General features: G+C 40.7%; 2 protein-coding genes and 1 long non-coding RNA gene across 6 annotated transcripts in view; 2 read left to right on the top strand and 1 right to left on the bottom strand.

Annotated features, from left to right (window-relative positions):
* agbl4 (AGBL carboxypeptidase 4) overlaps nt 1–857 on the bottom strand; it is a 318,197-nt gene extending 317,340 nt beyond the window's left edge. Inside the window, exon 1 of the mRNA XM_059341738.1 lies at nt 632–857. Coding sequence (XP_059197721.1) covers nt 632–704 — 73 coding nt within the window. The 5' untranslated portion in view covers nt 705–857. The remainder of the gene's footprint in view (nt 1–631) is intronic.
* Nucleotides 741–7,984, top strand: LOC131978203 (uncharacterized). Its single transcript, XR_009394942.1, has 3 exons — nt 741–794; nt 7,361–7,501; nt 7,818–7,984. It is a non-coding gene; the product is annotated as an uncharacterized LOC131978203 (long non-coding RNA).
* A 105-nt stretch (nt 7,985–8,089) lies between these two features.
* Nucleotides 8,090–17,212, top strand: part of elavl4 (ELAV like neuron-specific RNA binding protein 4) — an 86,258-nt gene continuing 77,135 nt past the window's right edge. Inside the window, exons 1-2 of one of the 4 annotated variants that reach the window (XM_059341741.1) lie at nt 8,090–8,665; nt 9,436–9,576. In XM_059341741.1, coding sequence (XP_059197724.1) covers nt 8,618–8,665; nt 9,436–9,576 — 189 coding nt within the window. In that variant the 5' untranslated portion in view covers nt 8,090–8,617. The remainder of the gene's footprint in view (nt 8,666–9,435; nt 9,577–17,212) is intronic. The other 3 variants (XM_059341739.1, XM_059341742.1, XM_059341745.1) reach the window with 3 other exon arrangements.

The following is a 17,212-nucleotide window of genomic DNA, read 5'->3' as shown; positions in this document are numbered from 1 at the left end:
AAAAATCACAGATCTACATTTGATCCAGTATTAGTCCTTGTATTTAATGATGTATTCTTTTTTTATATATATACTTAAAATCTGTGTTATGTTGCCTCTTTATCAATACAGTCGTGCTTACTATTTGTTGGTAATTATTTACGGGTTGTGTCTTTAATTCTGGGGCGTGGCGGACAAAAAACAATTTGCAGAAGTAGCCTACCGACAGCTAGCTTATTAGCTATAGTAACAAACTGGAGCTATCCCTGACTAACATAGCTAGCTAGCAGACACTCACAGCCAACACACCTGCACTACTGCTTGCCCTACCGAAGTGAAGTGGTTAATGCTGACATGCCAGCAGTTTACCGTGCATTTCCGTGAGGTACCTCACCAGCATACAGTTAGTTAAATGGTTGACTAGCGTCTGTATCAGCAACGCTAGCTAATAACAACCTAGAGACATGACTCTTGTTTACATCCTTACACCTGCTAGCTACAAGGTTAGCACGCCTCACGTTAGCGTCAATGTAAAGGCACTGAGCAAGCCCCAAACATGCAGCTATTATATGTCAGACAGCGGGGTGTAGTTCGCGTCCTTCTGCTGGTAAAGCAATGGAGAAAACGCCAGGTAAGGCTCATGTTTACACACCAGTCTCGACGTCTCTAACAGTGCTCTCCTCCATCTTCCTCTCCATTCTGTCACACAGCAGCCGACGCTCCATGTGTGTTTCCACGGCAACGGAGCAGGAAGAAGAGGGAGGGCGCTGTTATCATCAGGACACCGCTGCAGAGACACAACACACAGCATGCAGGTATATAGTTAAATATAATAACCAGGGGTGGAAGAAGTTTTCAGATCCCTTATTTAACGCTTTTATGCACAACATACCCCTTCTAATACACGACTTGAGTCAAAAATGACCCGCATTCATTTCCACATCTTCAACTCTATCAACAGCTAACTAACTAATACCTTTCTGACATGAACTTACTCTCAAGGTAAGCTAAACCTAATACAATTTTATGTACAGCTATCTTTCACACCTATCAAATATTTTGTTAGGGTAACGTTAGAACATTTGAAAAAAAAAAAACAGATGTACGTGTTCCAAATGTGTAAAGGGAGCTGTGCTGAGCTGTAAATATGTTCGTACTCCAAAACAAAGACATTTTTCCCGCCAAATTCTATTATTAATGCATGCGGGTCATTTTTGACCCATGTGTATAAACTTGAAGCCTAAGTACAACAGCTGTGCTTGTTCAAAAAGTAGGAAATAAAAAGATAAAAAGGATGATTTGTGCTAAAAAGAAAAGGAAAGAAGATATAAATACATGGAATAATAAATGATAAAATATATTCTGTTATCTGTTATCAAAGATGTATAATAGAAACAGCCATACATGAAATAACATTGAAAATGGATACGGGTCATTTTTGACCCATGTTGTTCATTAGAAGGGTAGTGATACAAAAAAGGTTTTTATTCAAAAATTAATAAAGGAAAACACAAAATTAGGATGTATGATGATTAGAAGCAAAACAATTGAGGAAAACCTGGAAGACTGTATAATGAAATAATTTATTGCAAAGATATAGAAAATAAAGACTCAGTCAGGTCACTTTAGACCCATGTTGTGCATCCAAGGGTTAAGTTCAAGTACTAATACCACACTGCAGAATCACTCCACTACAGGTTAAAGTCCTGTCTTAACTTACTTCAGTAAAAGTGCAAAGCAACCAGCATCAAAATGTACGAAAGAGGATTGGGGCCAGGTAGAAGAAAAAATAATGAGATGAGGATTTAGAGAAAAAAATAGTCCAAATGACAAGAATAAAGTCAACTTTTTGGGTTCAGTAAAGTCCGAAAGATATTCACAGATTCCTGTGTCAATAAGCTTAGAATACTGCTTAGAGAAACAGCATGTCTATGTCTATGACATCAATGTCAAAAAATGAGCAATGACCACAACATTCAAATGTGTAGAAGTATTAAAATCTCCCTACACTTTAACGAGCTATTCTTGATAGTAGGCTACCACACCTATTGTTTTGGGAAAATATTATTTAATGTAATTTACGTGAATTTCTTATTCGAGGTATTGAGGGAAATTAGGTTGTAGCTTGCAGTCTACTTTACCAAACTCAAAAAGTTGACTTCATTCTTGACTATTGGATTTTTTTGTCAACATTGTATTTCAACTTTATTTTCAACATTTCTACTTTTTCTTGAAGTGCATAATTAATATTTTTTTCCTACCTTGTCCTAATCCTCTTCTGTAAAAAGTATCTAAAGTAAAATTGCTCATTATGCAGAATGGCCCTGATTGAAAAAAAAAACTTTACTTAAGTTATTGTGCTTGTTCAGAGAATTGCTTGTTATGACCTTTTGACCTTTTTAGATACAAGACCAGTGATTTTCAAACTCTTTGTCCCCAAGGCACGTCGAAGTGCAAGCCAAAATCTCACCTGTATTCATATCCATGCAAAATAGCCTCTAAAAGGTGTGTTATCACTCTTATCACTCTGTGAATGTTTATTTTTCTTTGCTTTGATGTGTCACACTAATACCCACCTCCGGCAACTGCACAAATGGCAAAACTACTGAGGTTCTCTCTCTCTACTACTGACCAAGTATGTATGCAAAATACAAGGAATTTGACTGATAAACTGAGCAATAACTTAAAGAAAAAGTGCACGAATAAACAATAAACAAAAATATACATATACAATAGATAAGCTGGGCAAAGTTAAATTATATGGAGTAAAATACCAGAAAACAACAGAGGCTGATATTGATTTGATATTGGGGATTTCTACACTTCTCAGTCTAAGTGCATAAATCATTTTATAGCTACAATAAACAAATTAGCACAACGTACAGCTCAGAAATGCTGATCAAAGTTGTTTTTAGTGCTTATTTCTCAAGCTGCCTCAGGGAAAGTTATCTTAAAGATAAGCTGTGCAGTAAAAAAACAAACAAAAAAAAAACAATGTCTACAAAATAGTCCCTTTATATCATCACTTATGACCCACTAGAAGTTTGTGGTGGTGTCTGTATCTGCTCCCATCCTGTATTTTCTCATTTCTTTTCATTTTAATGTGTTCAGGGCATTTCTGAGTGTCACCTTTGGGCATGAAACTACGAAAATAGTGCAGAATAAACACGCAAAAAACAACAAACGGACAAAGCGTTGTTCCCAACGTGATTAAATGTGGGATTTGCTTTCACTTTCACTGAGCTGCGGTGAAACGACCAAGTTTAAATGTGTTTACAAACAAATAAGCCACAATTCCTGCATAGTGCCTTTAAATATATAAATCAGATTTTGTCTCTGTATGAAAACTTAGCACTAACATTCCTAACAGAATTAACAATTATAATAATACTGTTAGTATGATGATGGAAAACCTTTATATTTCAGTGTGAAACATTCACATTCTGCAGGCAACAGGAAGCGAGCAGTGACTCCCATTTCACTGCCTCTAAACTGTAATCAGTATAGTGTACAAACCTCAATTTTATTACAACCATACCTGCATTTTAATGGTATTTTCAGAGAAGAAAGCCAATCATTGCAGGCAGCAGCCAGGGATTCTGAATTATCCTGCAGATTGATTAAAGCTGGAGGTTTTCTAGACAATTGGAGCATAGATGTCATCAAGGCCAATCAAGCCTGGCCCTATTCCTTTCCCATTACAAAGGCTGCACCTGATTAAGTACATCAAATGAGCAGTCGCACAGCTCCTGGAGCAAGAGGCATACAGGCTGCTGCTAATTTTCAGGTTATAAGCTGTGTGTAACAGGACCAAATGAATAAGACCAGGGAGAGGGCAATGATTTTTCTCTCTGTGTGTGATCTGTATTTGATGGCAAGCATCAACAGGCCGCTGAGTAGATAGGTCGGACTGATTATTTCTCAGATGACAGGAAGAGAATACAGAGCTGCTGTGTAATATTTCGTTAAAATTGAAAATTGAATAGCTGTCCTCCATGCCATGTCATTCCTTTAACACTGTGCCAATTAAAGAGCTCTATGGTGGTACAATCATTCATTTTCAAGAGGGAGATTGAAATTGAATTACGGAGCATGAGAAGAATGAATTAGATACGCTACATGTTTCCCTTGTTTCTCAGCTCTTATCAAATAGAGAGACTGCATAGGAGTAGTTGAATTTACTGCAAGACCCTGGCTTGTTGTCTCTGGCAGAGTTGGAGCACTTGAGATAATGTTTGTAACTCGATCTTATGGCTGAAACTCACATTTGGTTCCTGGCTTGTGAAAGACAGAATCTGAGTGGGAACATTTTTTGCAATATTACTCAAAATACATAATATGACAAGATCTGTCAGATGTGGTCATTTTTAATATCTCTTATCCTGTCAGATGTGATATTCATATATCATGCTCATTTCAGGTTCATAATTGTACCTTGAGATTCTACTAGAACATGTTAACATGTTCAATGTAAAAAAAAACCCACTTTATTCTACTCATACTCATAGCTGTTGCCCCTCTATGCACCCTTTTTTTGAAACACTGCGTTTTAGCGTGTCTCTTTAAGCTGAAGTTTCGAAACCACCAGAACTATACAATCCAACATGTTTTAGCAGGATAATTATCCTTATTATTATTATTAACTGGGGAGAAATTAACAACATCGGCTCCTAAAAGGAAAGAATTCCCTGATGATAGCATGTTGCTACATGTAGCAGGGTATGTAACGTAAACGCTGCAAATATGCCTGCAGCAGAGGACCATATATGGACATCTGTCCTGACCTGACATGGCTTGAGCCAAGAGTAGAAAAGACTGTTGGAAAATGCTGTGATCTGAACAACTTTTGCCCACAAGGATTATTTTTACATATGTTTGCTGCATACCTTAAAACTTTGAGCAAGTTTAATATGACCATTTGACATTGTAACATTAGATATATGAGAGAAAAATAAAATAAAAAACATAATAGGAGCACTTTAAAGGGATGCTAAAATTAAGGTATACTTCTTCTTCACTACATTTTTGGGGCAAATAATGTAATTTTTATTCCACTACATTTAGCTGACAGCTTTTCAGGTCGAGATTTAACATGAAAAAGTACGATCAATTTAAAATTATTAAGCATGTTTATACATTAAACCAAATATTTAGTAAGTTACAATAAGCCCTACCTGGACAGTCATATGCTGCTCACATAAATGCATAAAAAATAATAATGTAATATATTTAGAATATATAAAACAAGGGTCATTCTGTAATACTTTTGTACTTTTACTTCAGTGAGTTTTGAATGCAGGACTTTGTCTTGTAGTGGAGTAATTCTGCAGTGTCGCATTAATGCTTTTACTTAAGTAAAGGATCTGAATACTTTTTCCACCACTGCTCAAGAGTCTGTCCGATATATTTTAATGACGTTAAAATATATAGGAGTCTATTACAGCAAAGCCTTTTTCTCTTGATGGCTTTCCTTTTCTTTAAAGCTCCATATTCTATATTGGCATGTCCTCCTTTACAACATGTTTGAAGAGGGAGAAAAAATAGCAACACTTTCAACAATAACCCTCTACTTTCTGCCGGAGTAACACTCTGAATGCATACAGTGTGTTTTTTGTCATGATGTCTGCAAAGTGCAACAATGATTTAATGAACACATCCATCAGTGGAAAACAGGATAACATGAAAGAGAAGTACAGTCCACACCGTGGTCTCTCAAATTTTAATTATCTCTCGGGGGAGAGTATTTTTACATGCTTATCAAAACATGTATGACCTCTAATGATTTCTGAACATGTGAATGTACTTTACATGTAGACATCCCTGTCATGGTTTAATGCAGAATGTACAGTAACATTACGAAACTGTAGTTATTTTAAGCGTAGGTGGTTAGTGACCGGAGGACACACCGCACCATCACAATCTCGTGCCGAACATGTCAGAAACCCTTTGGGGAAACAGTAGCTTTGGCACAGCAAAGGTATTTTTAAGCCTTGCTTTTCATTCTTTCAGAAAGATACTTTTTTTCTAAACTGCGAAAATGATCAAATAAGTCAGTGCTTGTAGCTCAGTACCATAACTGAAAGAAAGAGAAAAAAATCTTGTTTATGTTTTCAGCCTGAAGCTCAGTGTGTGTGTGTGTGTGTGTGTGTGTGCGTGTGCGTGTGCATGTGTGTGTGTGTGTGTGTGTGTGTGTGTGTGTGCTGGGGGAGCAAATCTATGTTTTTGTATTTGTATTCCAGCAAGAACAGGGAAACCCTTTTTACTGTGGCCAGCTAAGGACTTCCACACATAAAGTCCATCATCAATGAAGGAGGAAGTCATGCAAAAATCAGAACACAGGGCACAAGTGGCAGCAAGTTGGAGGCAGTGGGGGGGTAGCAGAGAGCAGCCGGCAGTACACAGAGAATCACTATGGTGACAGCAATCAGGGGGCTCAGGGGAGTGAGGCTCGGTCAGAGAGGAAGGCTTGAGAGGCAGCTGACTGAGGAATCAGCCCTCACTCTGGATGATTCAACTGACAGCTCCCCCCAGGGCTCTGCCGGACCAGCCTTCCCCAGAGACCGCGGGCTTTACAGAACAGGGATGTGGCTAGCAGCCCTATTTTTCTGAGGGAAAGAAAAAAATGGAATCGAAGCCAAGACAGCAAAACAGTGCCAAAACACACTGATGTCATGGATGATACTTTCACATATCCTGCCACTGATGAAAATATAAAAAGAGAAAATGTGCTAATTTAAAACATGGAAACAATATTATATGGCACATCCTCGATAAGTGTGAGTCTCTCTCCATATTTTTCCTTTTCCTGTTTTTACATAAACACCCGTTAAAAATAACAGTTTGCTAACACTTCCTCTGGTTTGTGCCTTGCAGTTACCCCTCCTCTCTCATGCATTAATCGTCACCCTCTCCTCTCTCTTTATCCGTCACTTCCTCCGTCTCTCCGTCCCTTTCTCCCTCCCTCTCTGCTATGCTGGACAGTGTCCACCTAAACAGATGGTTCAGTGTCAATAGGCTGCTATTAACTGGCCGCTCTCCCCACTCTGATCCAAGATAGCAAAAAGCACATTCAAAGTACTGGGAATAAATCCATTGCCACGCTGGTAGAGCCATGAATAAGACACCACTAAGATTAGCATTAGTGAAGATGATTCAGATCCCAATCACTCTATCAGCATAATTTTCATAAAACATTTTCCTTTATTTTCTCCTTAAACGGAGGCTTCATTTCATTAACTTTGACTTATATACACTAGATGCAGATATAGAAACACTGTGAGTCATACTCTGAAATCTCACAGCGGTTATCGACTGAAAAAATGTAGTGAATCACATCCTTGGCACAAGTGTTCCTAATCTTTTTTTCTCCTTGTTTACTTAGTTGGGATCTCCTGCCATGCCTGTGACTAGCTGCTTCGTCATCTCTGTGCCACACCCTGCTGAGGAAAAGGACAACCACCTGACCTTGATGCTCACATCAGCTCAACCATCACTTCTTTCCTCTGCTGCCTATTACTGAAAGGTACCATTTATTTCCACACACTTGAGGTATCTTGATAGTGTGCAGGTTTTATTACATTCCATTACTTTACATGTACCTGTCACTAAAACACCTCCAAGGAAGTGTTGAATTATTTTCTTCCCAAATAGTCCCTTTCCACACTCAAATCCACAACCTGTTTTTGTAAGAGCCGTAATTAGATAACAGGACCGAGCAATATTAGCTCACAAACCCCTGACAAATCCACTTATCCCTGGCAGTAACTTTGATCTGGTCAGGCAGTGAGAGCTGATATAGGTGCAAAGGTTTCTTCACCATCTATACCTGTGTGTTATAGACCCATGCGGAAAGAGGAGAAGAGAGGAAAATCTGAAAGATAGGAGTGGCACGGAGAGGAAGGGATGTGGCGGCGATGGTGTCGCTGTTGCTAGAACAGTCTTCCCACCTTGTGGTAGCACAGTGAACTGTAGCTGCATCAATGCGTGAGCAATAGGAGGAGAGAGAGAGAGGAGAGAGAGTGATGCAGAGAGAGATGGAGTGAGAGAGGGAGGGAGAGCAAAGGAGCGAGCCAGAGGGAGTGATACAGAGAGAGAGAGAGAGAGAGAGCAAAAGGGAGGGGAGTTTAAACTAAGTGCTATGTTTTGGGACAGGCTAATCTGCTAGCGAGCAGTGTGAGGATCGGAGCGTATTGTGTGAGCCAGTGTGCGGGGGACAGATAAGGGAGCCAGCCAGCCCGCCAGCCCGACCCACCGACCCACCGACTGCCTGACTGCCTGTTTTAATGTGCTGACTCTGGGGAGATTTAAAAAAAAAAAAAAAAAGAACAGCATATTGACTCCTTAGACGCGTGCGGAGACCCTGGGCACAAACGCCACCACTACAGCCACAGCCAGCAGAGGTGCATCAGCAGACAGGAGAGAAAAAGAGAAAAAAAATAGAATCACAACTCCAAAATCAGAAAATTAAAGAGGATTTTTTTATCCCCCTCTTTTTTCAATTGATTTCATTTTTTCTTTCTTTCTTTTTTGTGTTGCCGGGACTGACTCCCAGCCGTAGAGAGGAGAAAAAGGGGAAGCAAAGAACTGAAGAGAATCTGAAAATAAAACGGACAGAACGAAAAAAGCACCGAATCTGAACATGTTCGAAATAAGCCGAACACTCAACGCCGCTTTGTTGAGCAATGAGGTAAAGAGATTTGGATTTGCTTCTTTTCTCCACACTTCACCTGTGTGTGTCTGCTGCCAACCATTCTGTCATGTGTGTTACTGTGTGTCTGTGCGTGTGCGTGTCTGTACACTTCTGTGTGCTCATAGCCAGAAGACAGAGGGGATGATTGATAACAGCAGCTGTTTATTATATTTTCCACGGCACGATAGTGGGTACTGAGAAAAAGGGAATGCTACGCTTCTCACACTCATCCTGGCTTGTAATAATAAATGGAGAGCTACAGTAGTGCCTAGACTTTACATCCTCCTATTGTAACGAAACCAAGGTAGCTATCAAACCCATGCAACATAGGCTTGCTTGTGAAATTGCCCACCTGGGGCTAAAATTGTATTTGTGCGTTCATGTGCACATACAGTATGTCCGTATGTGCTAGTGTGTATGCTTGTATGTGTGTGTGTGTGTGTGTGTGTGTGTGTGTGTGTGTGTTCACACATGCATTTGTGTGAGAGCAAAGTGTTCTGTAATCCCCCTCTACCTCCTCTTTCTTCATGTCCCCCCTCCCCACTCCCTCTTCTGTCCTTTACCATCCTCACCGTCCTTCCTACCTGCTGTTATCTGTTCTCCTTCCCTTCTCTCACACCCCTTCCCTCTCTTTTTTTCTCTCTCTCTCTCTCTCTCTCCCTCTCTCTCTCTCTCTCTCTCTCCCTCTCCCTCTCCCTCTCTCTCTTTCTCTCTCTCCTCCCTTCTCCTCCTGTGTCTGTGTATGAGTGTGTGTGTTCTGTGAGCAGCATCTCAAGATGATGGCGAGGTACGGGCAGCTCTCGGGACTAGCAGCCAGTGGCGTGGGCTCCGTCCCCGAGACGCACTCGCCGCTATTTCCCAGGGATCTCCTGTCATCGCCAGCCCAGATGGGCTACAGGTCACCCCTGGTAAGAGGATAGACAGACCAATATATCTCCATCTCTTTAATGAACACAGGCGAGCATAATACAAAGGAAAGAAACAGGGGGAAAAGAAGAGAGTGATAGTTAATGTGTGTGTATGTGTGAGTGTGTGAATCTGTGTGTGAGGAAAAGAGCAAAGGGGCAGAAAGAGAGCAAATCAATTGTGGGATTCTGCCTGTATCCCCAATGGATAATATTAGTAAATATTTACATTGTTATGTTTGTTCAATTACGGACGCCTACTCTGTCTTTAGCCTCTGCCAGTCAGACTGTTATCAAGGGAATTTGAGGTGTTTGTGTATGTGCATGCATGTGTGAGTATGTGTTTGTGTGAGTAATAGGTTTTATGTTTGTTGTATTTTGTGAATTCTGTCAGCATGTGCTCTATTTGCATTTAATGTTTGTATTGATTTGAGTTAATGAATATTTAGGCTAGCAGTACACCTCTACCATTTTGAACTTTTTATAACATCCTTGAAAAGGAGTTTTTTTTCCAGCACCCTTCGGATATGTGCAGTTGGTTACAGATTTCAAATGACATTTGATCATAACTATCAATCCAGTTCAAGTCTAATTAACATCTGACAAGTCACATTAGCAGAGGAAGCAGGAACGTTGCAGATAGATGGGATATTTTGAACCGGAGACAACATTACTCTGCCATTTACATAGAAAAGATTACTTCAAGGGGAAGGGAATGAGAGAGAAAAAGGGGCATGAGAAAACCCTGAGCGTTTAGGCAAAAGCGTTGTAAGAAAATCCCTGACTCGCCGCATTAAAGCGACATGAAGCTGTGGGTGTCTAATCCGCTGTGGGCTCTTCATTGGTTCGGCTCCCCTTCAAACTGGCTCAGATCCACACCCCAGAGCCTCCCGGAAGCCTTCATAACCCACTGTCATGCTGCTGACTGTACCCAGGGGTTTCCGTCAACTGTATGCAAATGCGCGGCGAGGATAAGCGGTGAAATACGTTCCGTGAGGAGTTGGGCTTCAAAAATGTTTTTTGCAGTTTTTGCTTTGAATTCTTACAGAAGTTCAAAGACGTCTGTCCGGTGTTTTGTTTTTATTATACGGCACACGAAATGACTGTGTTTTCCACTGCCCATTTAGACTCACAACAGTGTTATCTACTGTTTGCATAAAACTGCTTGATTATTTGTTGAAACCAGTGGAACTAATTAGCTGAATTTATTATATAAATATGATTGACGTGAACATTTTTTGATGCATCTTATCTGCATGTTTTGGGCGGATTTTGAGGTGTTTGCTTGACAAGCCAATTCCAGGGTCACACGTGATGACCAGTTGTAGATTACACTGAATTTAACAACAGAGAATAAATTAAGGAAAAAAAAAAAGTACGGATAAAATGAATTACTATGAGGTCCTCATCATACGTAGTTACAGTGAAATGGTGAAATGGGTTTTTTTTGTCAGCAATGTGTTGCTGGTGATGAGGCATGTTTCGTGTGTGTGTGTGTGTGTGTGGGCGTGGGAGTGTGTGTTTAAGCGTGTGTGCTTGTGTATGTGTTTGAAACTGTGTGTATATGTGTGCCCGTGCATGATTACCCTGGTTAAAAAAGACCATCGTTAGAGTGATTAATGGTGCCTTCATTAAGCACAGCAAGATCATTTGCATACATTAGATAAATGTGCTGGAAGATTCTGGTGGCTTTGGTGTTTTTACCTCGGTGATATCAAACTGAAATACAATTCTATACCGACAGCAACACTGCTCCGTGTATCGAAAATGGAGTAAATATTTCACTGTATTTTATAATATTTTATATTATGCCGTATTCATAGTTCAGATGCTGTGGTGTATTTCCATTTAATGCACCACTGCATTAAATGAGTGACTTGATAAATGAATGAATAGCTTAATGTTTTCGTCCTCCAACACACTATTACGCCTGAAGCAAAGTTGATCATTACTTCCCTTTGCAACACTGTGTGTTCAGTTTGTTTCGAGCATTTCGTGTCTGTGAATGTTCTCAGTCGTGCATCTTTCAAGCTGCAGGACAGTGTGTTTTAAAAGAGCGTTCAAATAATTTAATTCTGAACCCATCACAAGCCAGGCACACGGAGAAGAGATTCAGCATGCAATTAATGAAATTTAGACTGATGTTCTTCTCTTCAAAATGAGCATCCGCAGTATCACTTTACAGCATTAGGATGACCAGGCGATCCAAGCCATGTCACCTTACACAAAGCGGATGGAACCAAAAGAACATGTGAGCAAAAACTGAACTGCAAATTATTCCATATTTCAGTCAGTGAGATCTAATTTTCAAAAGCCCACATCTAAAAACCTGCAGTGCGCCGTGCTTCAGAGCTGAATGCTGTTAATTTGTAGAAAGCTCCACTGATTACCCACTGCAGGCAGCTGCCGTTCTCTATGTGACACTAGGTTTTGTTTGACAACTCCAATCTTTTCTGTTTCAACATTTAAAAAAAAAGAGGGTTGCATTTCCAACCTGCCTGAAGAGGTTCATCATCATCACAACAACAAACAGGCAAAGGAGGAAGGAGAGAGAGGAGCAGGGAGGGGTGCATGGTATAAAAGCTGGCAAACGTGTGTAGCTACGGTATATTAGCAGCCAGGAGATAGTTAGAGGTCATCTCTATTTCATAACAATGATTAGCTCCTTCCATCTGCCGCTCGCTGCACTTCCCCTTTCCTTGATTGCTGTGTTCTCTATATCCAGGAAATTAGTTCATTTATGCTCCACAACCCTGCCGTCAGTGAGGCACAAACAGGTGCAGCAAACTGAACTACGCCACAGAGAGAGAAAGACGCTCACAGTGAGAAACAGGGAGATGGAGAGATGAATACAGCGTCGACAATAACAATCTCATTGGTTGATCAATGCAGGAGTGACAACAACAAATGCGGTCGTTGGATTATATTCCATCATGGATCATAAAGTGGCCTGCCGAAAAATAATAACTTAGGTATTAAAAAGGGTAAACAAGAAAAGGCCCAGATCCTTTATATGCCTTTTAACTGCATTCACAGCAGCACATAATATCGAGGTTTGATGTACTGCAGTGTCCACTCAAGCTTTTTAGCTCAGGGTAGTCGGAAAAGAAACACATGCTATTCAGCCATATCATCCCCTATAGCATATAACAGCAGATTATAACAGCAGTGTGTCATAGAATTTACATGCAACATCATACGAACACATACTGTGCAGCTTTGTGCGTGTGTGTACACCATGTCATGTTTGCACTTGATATGAGCACATGTGGTGTGTCAGTTACGGGGAACACAGAGAGGCTGAGAGACACTGCGAGCAAAAGGGGGAAGGGGGAGGGGGGTATGGGGGGGTGCTAGAGGGTTCCGATTTGTTGGAAGAGCTGTGTGCGTGTGTGTGTGTGTGTGTGTGTATGTGTGTGTGCTGGCCACCAGTACTGCAGGGAGGGCCTAGAGATCAGCAGCTGAGCCTGTGTCCCGCTGGGAGCCATCACTGCAGAATGGAGCAGGTGTCTGCAGGCTCATGCGCACCCACACATGCACAGACACACACACACACACACACACACACACACACACACACTGTAAAGCTAAGTGAACTCTCTCTCTCTTTCTCCTCACTGTAGCCGCCTCTCTACGTTTTTTTTTTGTGTGCACACCCTACCCGATATATGCACTCAATTTAGCCCTTGCGCAGAGGGCCTTTTAGTGTGTATTTCGTCACAAATTACTATGTTTTGGATCAGTACCTATTTTTCATACCAATTGACTCGGTAGATAAATCATTCAAAAGGCTTGCAATGTGGATATGATCCACAAACAATAAGCCAACAATAGATAGCCAGCTGCAGCAGCATGAGCGCCCACGCCCAAACAAAGGTCACCTTTACTGTGTTCAGGTACTTTGACCTGGAAGTAAGAGCCTGTAATTTCACCTACATAAAGCCAACGGAAGGACTCAAGGTTTCTGACTGCTGAATTTGTCTTGACATTCAAGACCAAAAAGCAGGGACACACTGATCATGTCACTTCAACAAAGAAAAAACTAAGAGGTTTTTTTCATAGATCCAAAAGTAGACAAAAGGGTCGGCCACACTGCTAAAAACCAAATATTTCTTACTGATACAGTGATTGACAGGTCTTTTAATACACGGATTAACATAACAAACTAAGCTACTGAACTTTTCTAATGAATGATAATGTTTGTGAACACAGCAATAAAAACAGGCGGATGTTTTCAATTAAGAATTGGCAATTATTTCAAAGTCTCAGTCTCTCTCTATAGAAATATATAAATAAATATACATTTATGTGCTCAAAAATAGAGACATGGATGTAGCAAATAATTGAAAAATGGAAAAGACAGTTGTCGAGCCTCATGCACACTTATTGACCACAGTTTTATACAGCAGTGGATTATATATCCATACTGTGTCTGAATACTACTGGGGATTTAAGTCAGTGGCTACATTTGTACGATTCAATAGGCTGAATAAATCTAAATTCCAGCTGTTCATTTCTCTTCTTTAATTCCCAAAAAATCCCAGGGCTGCTCTTTTGCTCGGTAGAGGAAAAGCATTTAATTTCAGAGACAAATTTGTTGCCTCTCGTGGACAATGTTTTCACATCCAGTTGCAGTTATTTCATTCGGCTTAAAAGGGTAAATAGAGAGAGAATAATGAAACAGACAAGACTGGAGAGAAAGCAGTATTGTGTTTTCAAAATTGGTGGGTTCTTCGCATTTTGTTATTTGCAAACAAACATTAGCAATTATTATGGAAGGAAAAACAGAAAAATGCCTCAGCTGCTGTTTGACAGCGGAGTCAGATTCGGAGGTCTTCGGCTAAATCTAATGTCATTTTAGGTCGACAAAAGTGGCCTGAGGTGCATATGGGATCATGCAGATTTACTGAATTAATTATAAAACAGACAGTGATATTAAAATGTACTGCAGATATGTCAGCCTTATAAACTTTGACAAAAGAGGTATTAGCCAGTGCAAGCCCCTTACTGACCTGTCTATGTCTGTGATAATCTCACTCAGACGGCTTCAGCTCAGCCACCTCCATAACAGACACATATTTATAACGCAAACACAATCCCCTGATGAAAAGACCATTGAATCGCCTTTTTTTCTCCAAAATTACATTTATAGATTAGACCCCAGTTTGAGATGTCATATGTACCAGACGACCATTATCGTAGGTGAGGGCTCATTTTAAGAGCAGCGATGTGAGGAAATGTGCGTTATTGTTGTCAGCTCAGCGCCTGTTGATGCTGAGCTGACAAACCGCTGCCGATACTTGAGTGATTGTCTGCATCTGCGATCCTGGCATGTTGATGAACAACGCTATTTTTCGTGCTCTCAGAATTGATAGTTTCAAAGCCAATGCGTTTTTATTGATTCGCTAATTGCCAAGGATGAGGCAAAGTGTCTGCTGTCACCATGAATAAATGATGTATGGCTTACTTGTGCATTAGTGCCGGGGAGGAGTGACCATTTGGGTTGCTTGCCACCGGCTCCACTGGGAGGTGTCCAGTAGTCGGGGCCCTTTTTATTCTGTATGTACAGAAAAGAAAGCAGCTTTAGAAAGTGATGAGCTGCTCACAAAGGACATGCTAAATCGGGATAGAGTTTATGAAAATGCTACAATTATTTCTGTAAAAGGGAAGGCTAAAAGTAAGTGGTTCCTTTAGAATAACAGCATCATCATAATCTGCTGACCCTTTAATAATAAATGTATTCTAACAGCAGCATTCATGTTTAAATGGTCCACCATAGAGTCCGCCTTGAGCTTTACATTTGCATGTGTAAAGTGAGCAGAATTACAGGAATACATACATATTTTGTAAAGAAATATGGTCATTTACCTCTGTGTTTGTATTATTACATGAATCTGTCTTGGCTTTATTGAATGTAACATTATAAATAGCAGCTTTACTCAGAACTTGGCTTGTACTGTCTGCACACAATGTCTTGTTATTTTCATAGTGGAGAATTATTTCCAGAGCTTTTGTTTATGAATTTCTTTCTAAAGTGTTTCAACAACACAAAATCATTTAAAATTTGTCTCCAAGCATGTAGGCATTTAAACCGAAGCCCGGTGGAGTTTTTCTTGTGGTGCATTGCCCACTTGCTTTTCTTCAAGCATGAGAAAGGGCGGTTAAGCATGAAGTGACATTTGGAGAGCTGGATTTGTGCAGCATGGGCATGTTTTGGTCCACAGTACCGTAGGCCATGCCTGTGACGGACTCTGGATACATCTCGTTTCTAAAAGGTTATTCCTAATCAAAAGCCGTAGCGCAAGCCATTTATGGAGATCCGACGGTGTGATGATTTTTGATAAGGTTTTAAAGCATCATTAAAGATGGCAGGTGGTGTTTCAGTGATTCTCATTTTTCCACCTGAGGTCTGAGTGGGAGATTCTGTAAAAGGAGAGATTCATTTCTGCAGGGAGATACATGACTGCAGAAAAGACTAAAATAAATAAATGAGATAAAAAGGTCTGAAAGTGAGCAGCAGTCTATAGAATTTCAAGTGGGAAGCTTTGTGTGTGTGTGTGTGTGTGTGTGTGTGTGTGTGTGTGTGTGTGTGTGTAAGTAAGGGGGGGTTGTGATTAAAGCCTCCACCAGATGGACCACAGCAGTCGCCCTGTGAGCATGGATGTACCCCGACCGGGATCAAACGCAAAACGGGCTGCCGTCCCCCCAGCCCCAAAGCCCACCACTATACCTTGTGATCCAGTGACCCACCACACTGCGGCGTAGCCACGGCTTCATTTCACACACACAGAGTCATCCGTATCAGACTGTAGGACAGGTGGACAACAGAAAACAAGACAAGTTTTTCTATCCAAGTCACCATACCCTTTTTTATGACTCAAAAAAACCCTCCGAATATAACAATTAGATGGCATTACATTTATTACACAACAATGACAATAAACAGCAAGACTAAACTTCATGATCAGTGTGTGAGCTGCTGGCCTGCTGAAGTTGAATGTCACCCCAAGCTGCGGACCACTCTGTTGTCCAAATGGACACTAATCCACCAGAGTCCTGTTGAGAATACACGCTCAGTGCCAGAACACATGCCAGACTCAACAGCCAATGCATAGCTAAGCCTCTCTGGGCACCTCCACAAACCTTCTCTCATTTGTGTTAGCCTCAAAGACCCACCATGATCTGTTCCATTAAGAAGAAGTAGAAATTCTTTATTTTTTATGTGTGGATTTTATGTGAATAAAGCAGCTATCCAAACATTATTTTGAATTAAATCTACAAAAGAGCAGACTTTACATAGCGATTGAACAAGTGTTCACTCCCTATTCAACAGATAGAGACATAGCATTCAGGCTGAGCTTTCAAACGGGCCCCTGTCACATCCCGCAGTCTGCAAAGCTCCAGCCATACCAAACAGCTTTGAGTTAAAGTGGAAGAAAGTGGCTGTGACAAATGCAGCACAGCCTTGTTCCGGGATCAGCATGAAGAATTCATTTCTGATCTGAGGAGTTTCTACCAGGGAGACTGACACAGGCAGGGGTTAAGCTGACTGTATATCATGCCCACTGACAAGGAGGGAAAGTGATGTAGGAGAAAAGCTTCGACCAGATTAGTTACTTGTAATAAACATTGTGTGTGT

The sequence above is a fragment of the Centropristis striata genome, chromosome 9, assembly GCF_030273125.1.
Source record: "Centropristis striata isolate RG_2023a ecotype Rhode Island chromosome 9, C.striata_1.0, whole genome shotgun sequence".
Taxonomy (NCBI): Eukaryota; Metazoa; Chordata; class Actinopteri; order Perciformes; family Serranidae; genus Centropristis; species Centropristis striata.
Note: the sequence above shows the minus strand (reverse complement) of the source record. Positions and strands in the feature narration are given on the sequence as shown.